The sequence below is a fragment of the Heloderma suspectum genome, chromosome Z (assembly GCF_057233095.1).
Source record: "Heloderma suspectum isolate Gila_16-S chromosome Z, 16-S_ref, whole genome shotgun sequence".
NCBI classification, from domain to species: Eukaryota; Metazoa; Chordata; class Lepidosauria; order Squamata; family Helodermatidae; genus Heloderma; species Heloderma suspectum.
This window is the reverse complement of record NC_139476.1, coordinates 6,700,258-6,720,356: the sequence shown is the minus strand read 5'-3', so window position 1 is coordinate 6,720,356 and position 20,099 is coordinate 6,700,258. Positions and strand designations below refer to the sequence as shown.

The 20,099-nt window shown below is 41.1% G+C and overlaps 1 protein-coding gene across 1 annotated transcript; it reads right to left on the bottom strand.

The window, feature by feature from the left end:
• Positions 1 to 621: 621 nt before the first annotated feature.
• NMRK2 (nicotinamide riboside kinase 2) lies at positions 622 to 18,988 on the bottom strand. Its single transcript, XM_084826036.1, has 8 exons — positions 18,833 to 18,988; positions 14,252 to 14,342; positions 9,382 to 9,430; positions 8,996 to 9,167; positions 3,686 to 3,757; positions 2,065 to 2,171; positions 1,255 to 1,340; positions 622 to 1,126 (listed from the first exon to the last, which is right to left on the bottom strand). The coding sequence occupies exons 1-7, from the start codon at positions 18,856 to 18,858 to the stop codon at positions 1,255 to 1,257; spliced, it is 603 nt and encodes a 200-aa protein (XP_084682162.1). The 5' UTR covers positions 18,859 to 18,988; the 3' UTR covers positions 622 to 1,126.
• Positions 18,989 to 20,099: the final 1,111 nt, after the last annotated feature.

Here is a 20,099-nt window from a genome sequence, read left to right as displayed (position 1 = left end):
TAACTTGATGCTGTGCAGGATCCAGTGATCGAAGGTGGAAGTAATTACTTCTGAATGGTAATAAATCAAACAACAGAGAATTGCAGGTTTGGGAAAGCACTTTACAGCCATTAGGGAATTAGTGCTCTAAAATCTTCTATTTCAATTGAGGGCGATCTCTGTAAATGCTGGTGTGCGCATTCAGGGGACAAGCCTCATTGACCACAATGGGAGTTACTTCTGAGTAGACACTAATTGGTTTGTGCTGGGAAACACAGGGACAGGAAACACCACTTGACCAGGGTCATGGTGAAAGGCACACCACTGGGCAGGGCTAGCATACCTGATGTCAATATGGGGGTTGGGATACACAACAACTATATCGCGGAGAACCCAACTTAAGGAAAAGAATCGGACTTTAAGCGGTCTTAGGAAATCCATTTTTTCCATGATAAGCTCCGGGGTGGCTGCTGGCATTATGTATCCCTAACAACCTCCAAATCCAGCCAGCTCAGAGTAAACTGCTGGTGGAGACAGCCCTCAAGAGAGAGACGCTGGGGATTGAACCTGGGACCTTCTGAATGCAAAGTAGGCGCTCCCCACTCCCCAGTGTTGCTCAGTACAACAAAATAAGAGACCAAATGTTGAAATGTTTCTTTAATGAGTGTACAGTGTGGTATTATACAAGCAATTAAAGTGAGGCTAACTATTGACACAAAGATACAGACATAAATGGTAGCATTTGACAAACCTCATTTAAATGTTCCATTATAAAAATGCATCTATGAAACATACACATTTAAACCAATGGAATATAAAATAAGGAAATAAAAAACTGCCCATGGGTGAGTTGTAAATAAATTACCGTAACTTTCAATTATATACATAAAGTTATTTTCCAAAGGACAGTGTCAGAAGTGCTTTTTAGGGTGCAAACCTATGTATGTTTAGAAGAAAAAAGTCCTACAACTCCCAGCATTCTTCAGCCAGCCATGGTGGATGGGGAATGCTGAGCACTGTAGGACTTTTTTCTGCCTAAACATGCATAGGCTCGAGCCCTTAGATTCTTAACCCTACACGTTCCAATTCATATTCAAATAGTATTTACATCAAGTTTGTACATGGATCTCTCGATTTTCCACAGATCCTGAAAAACAAGGAGGAGAAAATTAAAATCCAAATTGCAAAATAAAGTCAGTTGTTTTACGCCAGGATAGGGAAGCCCCCCCCCCCTTTCCTCCTCCTCCTCCCTAAGACAATCAGGAATATATTCACCTATGAACTATTTAAAAGCTTGTTCTGTATATCTTGAAAGACTTGCACGTAAAGGTCATCTCTGGACTTCAGTCCATCCAGATAAACTGAAAAGAACAGACAGTTACAAACTTTCCATGCAAAATTGCATTAACTGTGTTAATTTAATTTTTTTAGCATGGATATACCTATCTAGCCCACTAATTAGTCACAATTTTATGACTGCAATTTTAAGCACATTTTCTAGAAGTAAGACCCACTGAACTCAGTGGGACTTACCTCTGACTAAACATATTTAGGATTGTGCTTTAAGGGCTTAGGAATGGGTGCATCAACTGTGCAATGGTACAGAACATGATGACAGTATATGGTCACATTGCGACGGAGATACTGGTAACTTTAATATACTATTGCTGTATGAAATCTTTAACATGAGGACAAAATTGTTCATCCCTTAGCCTTTCACTTATTTATTTATTTATTTATTTGACATGTACACACACACACACACACACACACACACACAGCACTCGTAAGTTCTCTCTTTGTTGTTGTTCAGTCATTCAGTTGTGTCCGACTCTTCGTGACCCCATGGCCTTCCTGTCCTCCGCTCTCTCCCAGAGTGTGCTCAAGTTCATATTCATTGCATCGGTGATGCTATCTAGCCATCTTATCCTCTGCCATCCCCTTCTCCTTTTGCCTTCAATCCTTTCCAGCATCAGGGTCTTTTCCAGTGAGTTTTCTCTTCGCATTAGATGGCCAAAATATTTGAGCTTCATTTTCAGAAATTATCTCTTAGTCACAGTCAGATTATTGCCAAATTGTCCTTACCAACATCAACTTCGCTGGCCTCCATTTCCTTCCTGTGTTTAAGATACATGGGCCAGACATGGCCATCAAAGAGACCAGGTGGATCAGGTACTGTATATTTACGTGTACTACAAACAAGAAAATAAATCTGTTAGGCTATACAGTGCTATGGAAGGAACAACTTCTATATAATAGCTTTACAATGTGGCCGTAACAAGCCATGTTTCTAGTTGGTTATTACTTTCCCCTCAAACTCATTCATCTAAAAGTTTTGATTATATAAGCTGGTGTGATATCAATGCAATGCAAAATATCTGAAGGAGTGCCTCCTCCTATACCTTCCTGCCCATGAACTGTGGGCAGTTCTTCCTCTTCAGAAGAGGCCCGTCTCTTTGTACCATCTTTAGAAGTGCCTTATAAAGTCACAAAAGAGAGGCCCTTCTACCCTGACTTTAGAATGCCCTCCCAAGGGAGATACAGTTAGCACCGAATCTATATTCTTTTCAGAGCCAAGTTAAAGTTGCTCCTGTTTGACCAAGTATTTTGCAGAGAATTTTGAAATCTTGAAATTTTTAAATTGTAAATGTAATTCATACTAAATAGACTGCCTCTTTGTTTTTTCATTTTATAGATTGTTGTACCTCTGTTTAATTTTACTATTTTGTTTTTATAATTTTATATACACCACCGCCACCCTGGGATCTTCCCTGGTGGCTGAGCAGTATAGAAAAGTTTTAAATAAATAAATAATGCATTTATCCTGTGGAATGATGACTGCTGAAATATCATGACCTTTGGTGTTGTGCCAACTTCCCAGCTGACCATACACGTCAACTGAATGCAGCAGTATGGGTCAGTTCTGCTCTGCAACTACCATCATCACATACAACATATAGGCAGATCTTGCAAAGCTGCTGCATAGCAAGGAGTTAGGCATTATGTTTTATTGATTGATTGATTGATTTCATTTCTATACCGCCCAATAGCTGAAGCTCTCTTTATTATTTATAAATAATAAATAAATTATTATTTATTTATACTACTACTTCTGCTACTATACTGCTTGATATCCTAAAATTTCTAAGTGGTTTACATAAAAATACATATAATACAATATAAAAACCAAGCTGCAGATTATATAAAATAATAAACACAATAAAAACATTACAGAAAGGATAACAGTAGAACGGAGCAGTATCGTAGTTGGTTGCAATTCAGGGAAAGTCTAAGTAAACAGATATGTCTTCAAGGGCTTTTGAAGCTCATCACAGTTTCTGCCTCTTGAACCATGCATGAGCGAGTCTTCCAGAAGGAGGGTGCCACTACTGAGAAGGCCTGCTTATGTGCCATTACCTGGTGACACAATGTTGGCTGTGGAACCAATAGGTAGATGATAGAGTTGGAACTGGACACAGTTCATCTCTATAGTATCCTAAGTTTCAGTCCTTACAGAGGCAACTACATCTAACAACCATACAATGCTGAGAAGTATTAAGTTCCTTGAAAAAACATGTTTGGGACTAGAATATTAACAGGAGGGAAAGTTTTCTAATTTTACAACCTGCAATCACTTCATAGGGATGAGGAGAAGATAACATGAAATTTCAATATTGCGAGATTCAGGTCAAGACATCTGCCTTACCTCCTTCTCCGTTTGCATTCATCGTACGGAACTGCTAAGTAGTAGCGTTTGTTAAACAAGTCCACCAGTGGCCTGAGGGAAAGAGAAAACAAGACTAGAGCATTGGTTCTACATTGATGAGACGCTTGAGATATGAATAACTCTAAACCATATGCTTCCATCCATGGCTTCTAGCATCCTATTAGAAGTTTTTTTGGTGTAAGATATAATTGTGCACCACAGAAATAAATAATGCATTTATCCTGTCTAATGACGACTGCTATTCCAGTGCAGTATCACTGATACTGAAGGTCTGATGGAACATTTTAGCCACCTTATGAAGCAAATTTGGTGCAAAACACCTAGTTATCGAAACTTCTTTAGGAAAAACAAATCAGATACTTGATTCAAGGTCCATATCTCAGTGACAGACCACATGCTTTCCATGAAGAAGGTCCCAGGTCCGATCCACGGCATATGCAGGTAGGGCTGGAAAAACACTTGCCTGAAACCCTGGAGCCACAGTGTCAACAGTACTGGTCTAGATGGACCAAGGTTCTGACTCAGTATAAGGCTGCTTCCTATGTTCCCCAGGATGTTCCACTGACTGAAGGATTAGTACAATCTCAAAACTGTTTCTCTATTAGAGTTGGGCAATGTTTGACTCACAGAATTTTTGACCACTGATTATAGCAAGTTTGGACTTACCAGTGGGTTGTGAGAAAGACAAAGTTCGAAGACATAGTTCCACTGCTAGATCTCACCATGGATTCAGAAAGTTGTCTACATTCCCTACATATCTGTCAGGTGGAGGAGATTCAGGAATAAATGCAGTTCTAGACAGCAATCCCTAAAAGCCCCTCAAAAGAGCTTGGTCTAAGGATTCACAGCCTCTCAGGAGCAGGCTTGTGTGTGCTGATTTGTTCTCAGCTACAAGCCAGAGGAAATTTGCCAAAGCACTTCTGAAGTTCACTTCTGATACGTAATCAGTCTGGAGAGATAAGTGATTTCTAGCTGACGTTCTATTTGAGGGGGAGGAAGGACTCATCTTTAGCTTTGCATGCACCCTGTTTTTCTAAGTGTGTTTGGCAAGTGTGCACACAATTGTCTGTGAGCTTGGAAGCCAAGACTTTGTCTAAATGGAATCATGTTATACGGTGGTGCTTATGATCTACAGACCGCCCCTTGTCCCTGTTCTCTTGGCAATTGTAATGTGCTTGACACAGGATTGCCCTCCTTGAAACCTTTTGGAGGCTGACACATCCAGGCTGAGTTGGGTTGCTTGCACCATATTATAGCTATGGCCCAGGGTCTGTACTTGCTTTCTTTAGCCTTTGAGGTGCAATTGGAGAAGGTGGTCTTAACTATGTCACACCCAAACTATGAACAGTTTAGGTGTGACAAAACTATTGTGATAGCCTCTTTCACTGCACCCCATCATTCTCTTTAAGGCTAAACAAGAGTTTCTCCTGTACAGTAAAATCTGTGTTTCTTGTTCAAATGGCATGTTGAGAGAGGCCCTCTGTGACCTGATTTCCATGTCATGGGTCTGAATTCTGGGTTGTCTCACCCAACAATTCAGAATTCCTGGTTTGCACATCACACTTAACAACATTACATCAAACATTACACTAGGGATAGAATGTCCCTGGGTGGTTTAGCCCCAGCGGGAGTGATCAGGCGGTGGGAACCAGCACAATCACTCCCACTTCATTAACAACCCAGGGTTTAAAAAACAAAACAAAACCTGGGCTGTTGTGACGTCTGAACCAGGCCTGTGAGTCAAACTTAACCCCACTATACTAGAGAATCAGATGTATGAATCCTTTAGTTTGGTGTGAATGAAGCAAGTAACTGATTCACTTCTGCTAAGGAAGATCTGGAATATAAAGATAAATAAACAGAACAAAATATACATGGGAAATGGACCATACAAGCAAAACTATGGTCCTGGTTTTAATTTATGTGAAGGATTCCTTCTCTGGTACCAAACTGAGGGCTTAAAATAGGGCTAAATCACTTACATGCAACACAAACTCAGCTATCTGAAGGACCTGTGGGAAGTACATAATTGACACTGCAATCCTATGCATGTTTACCCAGATGTTCTACTGCTTGCCCTGACATAAATTCCATTGGGTCTTACCGCCTAGGAAGTATGTTTAGGATTGCAGCCTCAGATAATCAGAAGTTTAGTATTATACTGGCAGGGAGCTATGGCCAATCAGGAAAGCAGCATGCAAGAAGGGGGTTAACATTTTCCTCCCATACTGTTCCTGATGACCCCCTGCCAAGCTGCTATTTGCTTGAGGAGGGAAGCTTCCATGGGCTGGGTGGGAGGGGTATCTGCATTGGAACTGTGGCATGGGGACAGCCTTCCCCTGAAGTTCCTTTTCAAATGTTTACAACTAAATGTGTTAATTGTAATTAGGGGTGTATGAGAATTTCATTTTTGCTCATGAAACATGCGATTATGCCCCATTTGAAGCTCTGAAGGTAAGTGCAAGCATGAGCACATGTTGGCGGAAAATATTCGCAAATTGTTGAACACACGTTGACATTCATCGCATTCCTGATTTGATTTGCACAAATTTCCTAATTTGTGCAAAATTTATCTGAATCAGTCCCCCTTTCGTCTATGGAGGAATTTGTGCAAATTAGGAGATTTGCGCAAATCTCCAATTCAATGGCTGCTCAATTTGCACAAATTTCCCATTCATGCAGAGCGAGCAGCGACTGCAAGTGCAAACAGGAATCAGGCATGAGACAAGTGATGAGGTGATGTTTGGAGAATCCTAGTGATATCGTTCAGGATCAAGAACATGGTGTTCATGAAAAGATCTCCCCACTCTTGTATCTGGGTCAAGAGGTGAGGGACACACAAGGCAAAACAACCTATATTCCCAGAACTCAAGTTCTGATTCAGGGCAAAAAAGTTAGGGGAAATGCCACTCAATGGACTTGCTTCATCTCTAGGTAGACATGAGGTACCAAGTTTTTAAAATGTCCCATCATTCCAGTAAACACAAATTACCTAGGGTGCTTCCAGACTAAGCTTTTATTGCCCTGCCTCATTCACAGAATTCTCCTGAGGATCCAGACGTCGTCATCTTCCACTTGTAACCTTCCTGTGTTTTCCCACAGCTTCTTCCAATGGATTGGTTCAGTACACAACATAATGGCAACGATTCATGTGCCCCCTTCTCTCACTTAGCTTCACTGAGTTATTCCCTGGTGAGTGTAAACCATCGTTTGCTGCTATATCCGAACCAGCAAATGATGATTTGTGTTTGCCCAAGAGGAGCTTTTCTAGACACATCTGTTAACCCAATGTATCTACTCCTGGTTTAGTTGCAGAATGAAGATCTGATCTCTATACAAAGAGCTTTTCCTTTCCTGCCTGTCCACACATAACTCTAGGTGGTGCTGTGGTATAGCAGAATAAAGCAATTACACTAGTGAGGATTTGCAGTTTGTTTCAGGATGAAAAAAAATACTGCATTTTCCCCACTCCAAAAAACCCATGCAAAAGTGCTCTTAAAAAACAGAAGTGAAACTGGAGGTCACAAGGTTGTCTAAAGCACCTGTAAACAACCATCAGTGAGGAATGACGAGCGCACAATAAAAGCCTCATAGAAAAGCCCCAAATGAGGACTGAAAACCAACTCCAAACCATGGTCTGCAATCCTACCCTGGAGGGCAACTACAAACTATAGCGTGCTGCTTTGCACTAAACAAGAAGGAGCTTACTGAAGCCGTGTGAGGGGAAAGAGAAAGAAGTGGGTGCAAGAGCTCAAGGTTTGTTCCTGTAACACCGAGCCATGGTTTCACATTTTGTCTGAATAAGCACTTTGTGTCCCTAAGGGCAGAACTATGTTCGAAAATAAACAGCAGCCACAAAATAGCAGTTCTGCCCTAAGAAGTCTCCTCCAGGAACCACGAGGCCTTATGGTGACCTAATATGATTTTGTACATCCCTCCTTTTTTCCTTTTCCTTGCTCTACTCACATATGGAAGACAAGAATGAATAACCACTTGTGATACTTTTAGAGGCTTGGGCATTCATTCATTTATTTATTCAACCTGTGAGTCGCCCTATAGCTGAAGTTCTCAGAGCAACATGTATAAATTCCTTGACTTACAGAGACTCAACATGGTTTGTCTAAAATCCAGGTTTAAATTGGTTTAACCTTAGTGGCTTCCCCCAAAGGAAACCTGGCTCAGCAAGGTTGTTAATTTGAAATTTGGGGAACATAGTTATGTGATGTCAAAAAAAAAAGGACATAGAGGATAAGGCTATCAATGACTACTAGTCACGATTGCTATATATTATATTGCTATGTCTATATATTATATATTTCTTCCAGTATCAAGGCAGTTTCACTCAGAATACTAGTTTTTTCTGGGGAAAAAGAGTGCAATAGCACCCTCTCACTTGTGTCCTGCCTATGGGCTTCCTGTGGGCAGCTAGTTGGCCACTGTGGGGACAGAATGCTGGAGTAGATAGCCCTTTGCTCTGATCCAGCAGGGCTCTTACATTCTTATATCCATTATGCTCTGCGGGGCTGTAACATTCCGCAAGAAACAGTATCTTTTTGAAATAATGTACATCTAACCACCTTGGCTAGGGGCTTGGAATCTCTTACAAAGGTTTCCCAATGCCCCCATCAAATCACAATTCCCAACATTCTCTGGGAAAGCCTTTTCAATTAAACCTGTTCTAAACTGTTTTTGATGGTGTAGTGTAAGAGGCATATGTCAAACATTGAGACCTCTTGATTTAGCACTTCTGTTTGGTAAATTTAGAATTTATAGGATAACCAGGTGTCCCACTTTACAGAGGAGAGTGTTTTATTTTGGAGGGCTGGCAAAGGACAGTCCTCTGTTTGAAGATATCCTCTATTTCATGAGCTGTCTCCAGTTGACATCTGGTTTAAGTGAAAGAACCATAAGATGGGGGGAGGGGTACGTTGTCCAACCACACTTGGCACCCAGACAGCAGACTGAGCAGGCCTACAGGCACCCAGCCAGTCTTCTCCACTGTGGTGAGATTTAAATAGTAGTTGTTATTTCTAAATGTGCACCTATACATATAATTTTGTATATGCAAATGTTACGCGATTTTGTGCTCTTTTTTGGTGATGTATTTCCTCTTTTTTGATGATGCATAATGTTAACAGCAACTTGATTTGCAGAAATCTGCACAGAGATTAGAGGGTGACAATGCAGCATATCAAGCTGCTGTTCAAGACACAGGACCAGGGTTAAAAAAAGAAGTAGGCAACCAAAACAATAATTAAAACGAACAACAAAAAAGTAAAAGGAATCTACCTGTAGTTGTAAAGCAGGAAGCCTTCAATGACCAGTATGTGGATATCATCAGAACTAGGGGTCTTTGAGCCACGTGAAACATTCACTCCATGGGAACGGGCAAACTTCACAGGATTCTCAATCCATGCCTGCACAGTGCTCACCATTGCATCCATATCCAAGGAGGCCAGTACTAGATAGACGAAAGGAAAAAATATATATATACACATACACAAAATCAGTAAAAAAAAAGATGAAAAACTCAAGTGTGAAAGTGTATAAATTATAAACGTGTATTTATAGAATTATGTAAATTTTACTATTAAGTATGTAATAATGTTATAGTGATAAAAAATATACTTAGGAAAATATACATTACTGCATCCTATAGCGAACACCGTTCTTACCATCCCATTGCTTAAAGCCGTCTTCCCCGACTTGTATTTGATCTTGTGGCTGAAATATAGTGACCAATAAAACATTGCTGCATATGCAGGGTGATCAGTTACCTACGATCCGATCACAACCTGGACACTACTGAAAAATACACACACACAACGGAGGCAAAGTGCTCACTTAGCAAAACAGCTTGGTGCAGAACAATGACAATGTAGATGTTCTCTCACCCAACCCTGTTGGGCCACCCTGCCCCAAGAGTTTCAAAATTTTCACTTTTGCTCTCCGGTCTCCACTGAGCTGCTTCTCCAAATTTCAAATGCCAACTACAGTGACTGACTGGCCTACAGTAGGTATGAACTCATGGTTCTAATGGCACAGCTGCAGTTTTAGGACATTAGTAATATAGCTAGTTTTAAGTTATAGCTGCCAATGGCCCCAGAGGTCATATTAGATTATGAGCCTAGAATGACCTGACACAGCTCTAGCACCGACATCAAGTAGGCCTAACCCTATAAGCTATGTGAGATCTCCTGGGAACCACATGGCTGAGGTACATAAGTGTAATAAATAAATAGGATGTATTAAACCTTTTCTGCTAATCTGGCCATTGTAATTTTTTAAACTCAGCTTTCCAATTTCATTTACAAATTCAATACAACAAGAGCAAAATTCCTGGCTTAAACTGAGGTAAGGCACCTAGGATTTCCCAACATGGAGAGGGAGAGGAGGTGTCACATCTTCCTTTTGGTACATGACCACTGAAGTGACAGTTGCTCTGTACCAGCTGGAGACCTGTGGCTTTCCTTTTCGTGGTCCTTGGACAGTCACCACTGATGGCCTTAATTAATCTTTAGATAAACATTATGGGTAATTAGATGTCTTGTTAAACTTTGTGGTGCTTTTTATTTCTTCTGTATCAAGGCAGGGCAAAGATGTCCTTACAATGGCTTGGTTTGCATAAGTAATTTTACTCTGGGTTGATTCCAGACTACATTAGTCTCACTTTACTCCCACTGGAATCAGTAGAACTTATTATTTAGTTATTTATTAGATTTATTAGCTGCCCATCTGGCCGGCTACCCAGCCACTTAAGTTGGTCATGACCAACTTGCCCCATTGATTTCAGTGGGGCTAAAGTGTGACTTAGTCTGGATTCAACCATCTATGTGGGTGGAGGGGGGAAGTGGTGGTGGTTGCCATGCCTCACAATGGGATCAGACTAACTTGACGTTTACAAGGTGACAAAATCTTGTAACAAAATTTAGGAACATGGTTTTGTGGCTAGCCTTAATGATACGGACTGCAGCAGGACACATGCTGTGGACAGGGCAGATTAGGGTGGCCAGATGAAAAAGAGGACAGGGCTACTGCACCTTTATTAGTTGCACAGAAGAGGGAATTTCAGCAGGTGGAGCTCCACCTGCTGAAATTCCCTCTTCTACCCAACTACAAAAACTGCAGAAGGCCTGTCCCCATTTTGCATATGGCCACCCTGCCTGCCATGCAGTAGTGCAAAAGCTCATCTACTTTAGGATGATGGAGGGATGGGTGAAGGAAGGAACTGGTGTCTAAGTGGTGCAGCAAGCCTTTTTAAAGTGTTTGCCCTAGAGAAGGGAAGGCATTTGGGCTCTGCTTCAGGCAGCAAAACCTCTTGGGCAAATGGACAAGGGCAGGGCTGCTGTCCTTTTAAAAACTGTGCCACTTCTTATGAAAGAGTGCAATGTGCCACCTGTTGAAAGTCCCTTTTCTAGAAAACCGTTAAAGGAATGGGTGCCTTGGCCATGTCTGCTCCATCTGCTCCCCTGCAGACTGGGTTCCTCCTGATGCCACACTAATAAATATTAGTTTAAGGCTGTGATCCTAAATCTGAGGTCTCCAGCATGGTGTCCATGGGCACCTATATGCTCCTGGTCACTTCTCTTGGTGCCCACCAGCCTCCTTGCCCCTCCTGATTTTGATTTTATTTCTTAAAATGCTTTGTAATGTTAAAAAAAAGTTAACTGGGAGGTTGGTATGTAGCAAAAGTAAAGGGCCACCCTCCAGCACCATCTTTGTTTGGGTTTAAAAGAATGGTTTTGTGTTTTGGAGCTCAGACCTCACTTCTGCCTTGTACTTAGGTTCTTGGACAGTTTTATTTTCTTTTAGTCTCACCAGTTTGCCTTCTGGGAAAGGAGCGTTTTGAGACCAGCCACGCCCACTATGGCAACAATTTTATGAATGGGCAAGCCCCACCCCTATGACAGCCAGTTTGTGAGAGCACTCATGACAGTCTCTCAAAATTCCAAATGTGCCCAGTGACCCAAAATGGTTGGGGACCCCTGTACCTAAATGACTGGAAATATGTTTCATTGGCATCAATGGTATTTCCTATTTCTGAGGTCTAAGAACAATGCACATATTGCTCTAGCTGTGAGGGACACCTGATGACATGCAGATTTCTAAGTCCTGCTTAGGGTAACCAGATGCAAAAGCAGACAGGGGTCCTCCTCCTTTAATAATTCTGAGGAGGGAATTTCAGCATGGATAGCTTTCCACACCTCCAACACATGTACAACATAACACATAATGCTATGCCTGTAAATTAGTACATGTGTACTCTTGTCTGCTATTACCCCCACTTTGTTTTTGAAGTGAAAGGACTTTGGCACATATGTGTACTGATAGGTACAATTGTGCATGCAGTTTTCCTCTCCCCCCGCTCCCTTTTTCCTTGGGTGTGATGTAAGATTGTGAGCTTGCAAGCTTGTCTTGTTTGCTTGTAAGCTGCTCTGGGTGGCTTTTTGGTTGGGGAGCAGGATAAAAATATTTTAAATAAATATGATGCAGGATACAAATGTGACCCAGCTGCATATGGGATTGCTGTTTTTCAAAGAACTGAACTGGAACTAAGAATAAGGGGTGGTGACTTTATATATTTCAGAGTAAGGGGTGTTGAAGAAGTTCAGAGTAAGAGGTGGTGACTTTGGGGGCTGTTAATGGTGGGGAGAGGGAAAGGGAGAAGCGGCATGCAGTGTGGAGAGGAGACAGAAAAATCTCTCTTGCAACAACTTTCTCTTGCTATGCTAAGCTACATTTCAAAAACAAACATCCAAATAAATGCACAAATGCAAATTATATTTGAAAATAGTGGAACATTATTATTTTTTCAATAGAACTGCAATTCAAATACAAACATATGTAGGAGAGCTTTCAAAATTACAAATATGTACATGCTTGTACAATAAAGAGTGCTTTAAGGGCAATTCAAAAGAGGGATAATGATTATGGTTAAAGAAAACTATTTAAGCCGAACTATTTGATTTTATGGTAAGTTACATTAAATCCAGTGGCAGCACAAGAAAAAAAATATATTGGGGAGGCCGTGGAAAACACAAAGTACATTTGTGGGGTGGGGGAAGTATATGAAAACTGTGTTTCCTTCAAGTAACCACAGGGCTCCAGTAATGGGGGAGGAGTGAGCTGCCTTTCTGGGGAGGGGACCTGTCCATTTTTGGTGCTACATGTGTTTAATGCCAGCTTGTACTTCCAAATCAAAGGGCTTTTTTTCCCCAGATACCACTGGCATCATATATTAGATTATAAATTGCCTATCACCCGATGAATAGATATAGGTAATTCTGCTGCTGCTATCAAAAGGTGTGTGTCAGAGAGAGAGAGAGAGAGAGAGAGAGATGGCATGCTTAATGTGTACAACATTGGCTTAGGTTGGAGTTTTTCAAATTGCATTTTGGGGAACCCTGGGGACATAGAACAGAGGAAGCAGTGTTATACTGAGTCAGACCGTCGTTCCATATAACCCGGTATTGTTGACTCTGACTGGCAGTGGCGTTCCAGGGTTTCAGGCAGGATTCTTTCCCAGCCCTACCTGGAAATGCCAGGGATCGAACCTGGGACATTCGGTGCTCTACCATTGAGCTATGGTCGCTTAGGGTGCAATCCTATGCACGTTTAGACAGCAAAAAGCCCTACAAGTCCCAGCATTTCCTAGCCAGCATGGACGTTTTTCTGTCTAAACATGTGTATATAGGATTGCGCTCTTAGTGAGATGATAAGTCATGGCAGACAAGCATCCTTGAATGGCCCATCACCTTTGGGATGTGCAGAAATGGGAGTGTTGGGTGCATTCCTTCTAGGGCACGTCCTCATTTCACAGAGGGCAACAATGAGCCCCAACCCACTCAGCCATAAACTGACTGTGCGTCTTAGGACTTGCGCCAGAATCTTCTGCAACAACATGCACTGCCCTTGCCAGACACATGGATGGGGTGAAGGTTTGAAAACTGTTGCTTTATAGGCCATTGGCACCATTTTCCATTGGCAGCAGAGACTCCTTCAGCATAAAGTGGATCTGTTGCCACAGTCTTAACACCACTTAACCGCTTTGTTATGCTCACCACAGAACGGTTTAAGAGTGGTAAAAGACGGCATCTCATCTTCCCCCATATTGCAATGTCTGTGGAAGAAGTGAGGATTTTTAATGCATGTTAGTGTAGTGATTATCACAAAACCAAGGGTGGTTGTTATCCCACGTTCGCTAATCAGTGTGTATGCGTAAATATGTGCCCTAAACCATTTATACCAACCGCCTTTTGTACCGGACAAAATATACATGTACTAATGCACATCTCTGCGTTACAATGCACTCTAGACATGCGTACTTGGTCCATCCTAACAAAACATTAGAGAACATTAGTTATTGGGCAGATTAGAAATGTAATAAACATTCAAACAAATAAAGAAATAAATTGATGGCTCACCTCTCCTAATTGCTACAATGCGCACTACGCACTAAATTTTAGCAAGATGTGTGGGCATTAATGTGCACATTAACAAACAAAACCATTAAAACTCAAACCAAACGTAGAAAAGTATACTTACCTTGAAGAAATCATCTTGATGGACAACGCAACAGTTTGGAAGTGCTTTGGTAAGTCTATTGGTCAAAGTGGTTTTGCCACCATTGGTCACACTAGATAAGAAAATTCGAAGCAGAATTGTGGGAGATAAAGTTAGAATGACAACGGAGCAACAACGTTCAGTGAGCATATATGTAACCTTTGTGCGGACATCACCTCAGCCTTCAGATAATTATTGTTATTATATTAAGCAAAAACAGGATTAGCTTTCTTCAGCATTCAACGAATCCTTAACTGAAAGAGCGGTTAGATATTATGAAAAGAATTACCCTGTAAAATACGCACTCACACAAACAATAATGAGATTTATCACACTGTATTTTGTTCTTTTAAACATTTCTAGTATATTTTATGTTTTTAACTGTTTGCTTGGTATTTTAGTCACTTAATTGTTTGTAACCTAGCCAGAGAACACTGATTATTGGGGAGATTAAAAATATAGATAAATAAATCAGACTTGTCCTCTTTCCACGATTGAAAAGGGCCCATCTTTGGATTTGTACATTAAAAAGTTGGAATTGTGTAGTTCCTTGTTTGGATATTTCTGATTATGAATGAAATTTGGTGGGTCATCTTTTCTGGTAGGGTTCACACGTGCCTTTAAAATCTCTATTTCTATGTTATACCACCCTTCAACAGAAATTTCTATGGTGGTTAACATTAAAACAGACAGGAGTTCACCGGGCAATTTTTTCCTAAGCACTGAGACGTGGTAACAGACCAAGTGTGCCCATGTGGAATTCCTGCCTGTCATGCTGCCACTGATGACATAAGAGGACTATGTTTGATAATAAGATGGCAACCATAATCGATATGTTATGGTTTTAGATATATTGTGATGTTCTTACTTCATACATTTACGGATTAAAATTACAAGATATAAAGGCATGAGAATCTTAGCTTTAAATGCCCTGCTGCTTTTGTTGTTGACAAACTGAATAACTGTTCCTATCTGGGGGAAATTTATAGCTTTCCCCCCTCACATTATTATCCTATTCCCTGACTGCAAGGAAGCACATTGGCCTGAAACTGCCTGTCCATACTTAAGGTGACCAATTTTTACTTCCGTATCATGGTTACCCTCATAACAGGCTGTGTCTTTAACATCTACACAAGAGGCAAAAATACAAAGGGAACATTTCCTCAGCATACAAAAAGCAGTGAGGGGCAGCTGCACCTGTTGAATTTCTGCCTGTCATGCAACAATTCAAGGCACAGTCTATTAAAGAGAGGAAAAGGTTCACCACCACCTCCTTCAACTCAAAATAAGGTTTAATAATTGTTGTCTTTGAATCACCTCAGTATTGTGAGCACGCAAAAACCAAAAGAATGTATTTCCCTTCACTTGATTAAAAATGCAAAGTGCTAGGTTTTATTAGTGATTATAATTATTTACATTTTTTCTTACATTGGCAGTTTCCCTCAACTTTTTTATCATCACAACTCTGTGAGGTAGGTTGGACTGAGATAGTGACTGGAACAAGGTCACCCACTGATCTTCATGGCTTTGTGTGGATTTGAACCCAAGTCTCCTAGGTTCAGTACTCTAAGCTGTGCACTACACCATCTCTCAGTGTGCAACTTGATCCCTAAGCACTTTTACTCAGAGGTAAATCTAGTGGTGTTCAATACAACTGCTAACTGTGAATATAGGTCTACAGTCTTTACTACCTCAGGGCGCAATCCTATGCATGTTTAGACAGAAAAAATGTCCTACAGCTCCTAGCATGCCTCAGCCAGCCATGTTCGCTGGGGAATGCTGGGAATTGTAGTACTTTTTTTCTGTCTGAACATGCATTGGATTGCACCCTTAGTATCTCTGACCATGTTTTCTACAGCTGCACCCCTATATGGAGTTACTTAGGAGTAATTCCCATTAGATTGGAAGGCTTATGCTAGGCACATTTACTAGGGAGTAAGATCTAACACCAGTGGTACTTTCTTCTGAGTAAATGGATGCAGGGGCAAAGTTTTATAATTTAGATTAAAAACAAATAATTAATTTGTTTAATTAATTAATTAAATAATTCTCGACAGTAATGGGCAGAGATCCTATAATTTACTCAGAAACAAACGCCACTGTACTAGGTGGAGGCTTACTCGTGAGAAAACCACGCAAAGGATCTGGCTGCATTCCTATGCACACGTTACTTAGGAATGAGCACCACTGGGCTAAGTGGGACTTACTCCCGTGTAAACCATGCATACGTTCGGTCAAGGTTGCGAGTTTCAAGTCACTGTTTTCCTGAGGCGCGCGCGCGTTGAGGGGGGGAGGGGGAGATCGGGCTTCTCTTTCACCTCAGCTTTTGTTTTCCAGACAAGGTAAAAAGGGTGGGGAGGGCAGAGCCCCAACGGGGTGTTTAAAATTGCCCGCCTTTTCTTACAGCCCGGCTGTGATTGGCTGGTGGGCTCCACGCGGAGAGAGCGGGCTCGCGCCGCTATTCAACGGCTCAGATAGAATTAATTTAGGAGCGCGCGTGCGCCGGCCCTGGCTATAAATATTTCCCGCCGTTGAGCGTTAAACGGATTTTTTGGAGGCGCGCGCGGGAGAAGGGTTAGGCGGGCAGGAAGGAAAGCGCCCGCGGGGGGGGGGCTCAGCCTCTTTATTTTCATTACTTTTATTCAAACAACAGCAGTAGTAATGGCTGGAACAGTTATAAAAGCAAAACAAGAATTGAATGGGGTTTATGACTCTCATAATGGGGCGGGAAATGGGATTTCTCGCAGACTGGGAAGGTTTTCGGGCTGAGTGGGCTATTAAGAGTTTTCCTCTTTTTCCCAGCAATAGGCAGCCTTGGGTATTCTGAAGAAAACCAATCTGTCAGAGAGATCTAACTATATTTACTCATTACACTCTATGACTGCCCAGTTAAGTGAAGCTTTCTGGGTGGTGCACTGGTAAATTTCACAAAGCATGATGATACAAATGAAATTGAGGAACTATTTTTAAAAATACTATGGTGCTCATGAGGTTTTGTACTGAAAAGGAAAACATACCAGTTTCCCCTATCAGATTCTCCAGAGTTTTGTGATGGCTATCAACATTCCAGACTGTAATCTCCTTGGGTACAGAGACTTTTAAGGCTCTATAAGGGCATCACCCTATGCCTGTTTAGACGGGAAAAAGGTCCTACAACTCCCAGCAGCCCCCAGCCAAAGTGGCTGGCTGGGGAATGCTGGGAGTTGGAGGATTTTTTTTCTATCTAAACATGCATGGAATTGCACCCTAAGGCTGCAATCCCCTGCCCATTTACCTGGGAGTAAGCTGTCAGGGAGAGAAGAGAAACAGCCACTCCACAAGCTCAGGTGACAGACCAGTAACCTGTGGCTACTCCTGCCTTCTTGTAAGAACTTCATTTCCAAGATGTAGTGACAGGGTTTGCTTTCCCCTCCATGTAGCTTTAAGCTTCGCATAAAACCTATTCAGATTTCTGTCCCACCTCTCCTCAAGCTGCCATGCATGGTTCTCTCTCACCTCATGTTATTTTCCTAAGAACACATAGCAACTGGCCCAAGGTCATCCAGTGAGCTTTGTGGTTAAGTGAGGATTTGAACCTGGGTCTCGTCTGACACTCTTAACAAACTATCCCATAGTTGGTTTTGGGACCCCCTTTAATAGTTTCCCTAGCTTTTTATTATGTACAGTCCTGAGGGCAAATCCAGTGTCTAAATGAGGCAGCCATAATATCAGACATTTAAAAGAAATACTGTAGATTAGAATAAATATATGAAAGCAGGCAAGTCAGTGAAATATTTTTGGCTCTTACACACTTTCAGACATGCATGCATGCAGTGATAGCCTTTCCCATTCAATTGCAGGCGATCTCTCTACCACAGTTCTGTTTATGGAGGGAAACATTTAGTATTTCGTGTCTTGGATGGGGTCCAGGACGCTCATGTAAAAACGGATCAGGGAAGGGCATGAACAGATGGCTCCCGGTATTTCATTCCATATGTTAAAACATAAATTGTTTCAATAGCTTTCAAATTTATTTTAAAAAAAATCCTTTTCCTACTGGCATTTCATTTAGAATTTCATCAGGTCCACATTTCTGTGTTCAGTTATTAAAAGTGATGCATGGAGTTTTGAAATATCAGAATAAAGTCAAAAACTAGTCCTTTTAAATAATTATTGAGATGTATTCCCCCCCCCCCATATCAATAAGCTGTAATTACACTATGACCACCCCTTTCCCAGGCCAAATAGCTCTCTAAAACAAGGGACCTCAGCTGCTGAAATGTGGCAAATGCCCCTTAAATCTGAGGATTTTGTCCACATTCATCTGCAGACGCTGCGAAGAATGGGTAATTTTTAAAATATACCCACTTTTGCACAGAAAGTCCCGTTCAAAATATTTAGAACAGCAGTTTTGTGATACAGAGCTTGAAGTTTTAAGCAAAAAGATGGATGGGTTTTTTTGATCCCAATTTCTATGTTGATCTTGCTTCCCCTTCGACCCCCCCCCATTAACATACATATGCATTTCAAGTCGTGAAGCATGCAAACATGAAAAGAATGCAAGAGGTGAATGTGGTAACTTACCCTCCTATTCCTATGATGTATTTCATCTTCCTGATTTTGGGTTTAGGCAGGAATGCAGAGGAGGAGGGGGGAAGCTTGAAAGGTTAGGAAAAAAATGAAAGCGAATGAAGGTCTTCTGTCCTAAGCCAGTCTCTTCTTTGCTCAACTATTTCATTCAAGAAAAAGGCGTGTGTGCCTGTCATTTATAGACTACTGTGACAAAGGCCTCCCCTTCCCCTCCTTCTCCCCGCCCCATGTGAGGGATGGAAAAGCACCCAAAGCTATCAAGACCAGAAGGGGCACATTTGAGCTAATACCACAGCGTGAGCAATAGTCATGCGCACAGCAGCTGCACCTGTTAGGCAGTTTTCACACATCCTCACTCACTTCTCACTTGTCTGGGTTGCTTTGTTATAAATAGCTTTTTGGATGGCTACCCTCTGCCTAAATTAGTAATGGGAAAGCAGAAATGTCACCCCTTCTTTTTACACTTTCAGAGTTCTACGGTAGAAATTTTTCTTCTGTTTCCTAGAAATGTATCTGCTAGGGAATACCTTTACTTTTTCCTAAATTCTGATTAAAGGGCATTATAAAAGCAACCACTCATCTACAGTATTTTTACAACTTTTATAAATACATATGTGTGTTTTTAAAAGGAAGGGGAAAAATAATCAGCCCATTTAATTTTCTTTTATTGTTACCATATTCGTCTGTTTTAAAATTTCATCTATTGGCCCTCAAATTTATAATGAGTATATATATCTTAAGGTAATTTGTAAAGGCATAACATCCCTGATGGGTTTGCTACTATTTGTGGTACATAAGGCCAATACTTCACAGAGGATGAGTATGGTCTGGAAGAATTGAGCTTTTTTGAACTGTGAAGGCAGTAGAAGCTGTCACAACCTAGGTGGCAAATCACTCTAATTTAGCTGCAGTTGGGAAACACCTTGAATTTGAAGCCAGCTCACTGTATCTTTGTCCTAACACTTCTAGACCCTGATGAACCAAGACTATCAGTTCCACAAATGGAAGAAGAAAAATATTTACAAATCTTTGCTTTAAAACAATCCGCTCAATGTATTTTATTTTGTAAATATCCTGCTTTCTTTTCCAGTTAACCAGGCAAAACAGAACTAGGATAATAAAATACAAAAGCAAAACATAAAATATATCAGCATAACAGCAAATAAAATACAGTAAAATACAATAGCCATAGCATAGTGGCCATTCCTAAAGCTGGTCTCCTGTTTGGGACACACAATATAATTAGAAAATAATCAGCAGT

Excerpts from the sequence above, each read along its gene's own strand:
- NMRK2 (XM_084826036.1), bottom strand. The coding sequence starts at position 18,858 with ATGAAATACATCATAGGAATAGGAGG. Across the intron at positions 9,431-14,251 it reads ATCAAGATGATTTCTTCAAG|CCACAAGATCAAATACAAGT; the intron begins GTAAGTATACTT and ends ACTATATTTCAG. Across the intron at positions 1,341-2,064 it reads GGCCAGCGAAGTTGATGTTG|TTTATCTGGATGGACTGAAG; the intron begins GTAAGGACAATT and ends TGTTCTTTTCAG.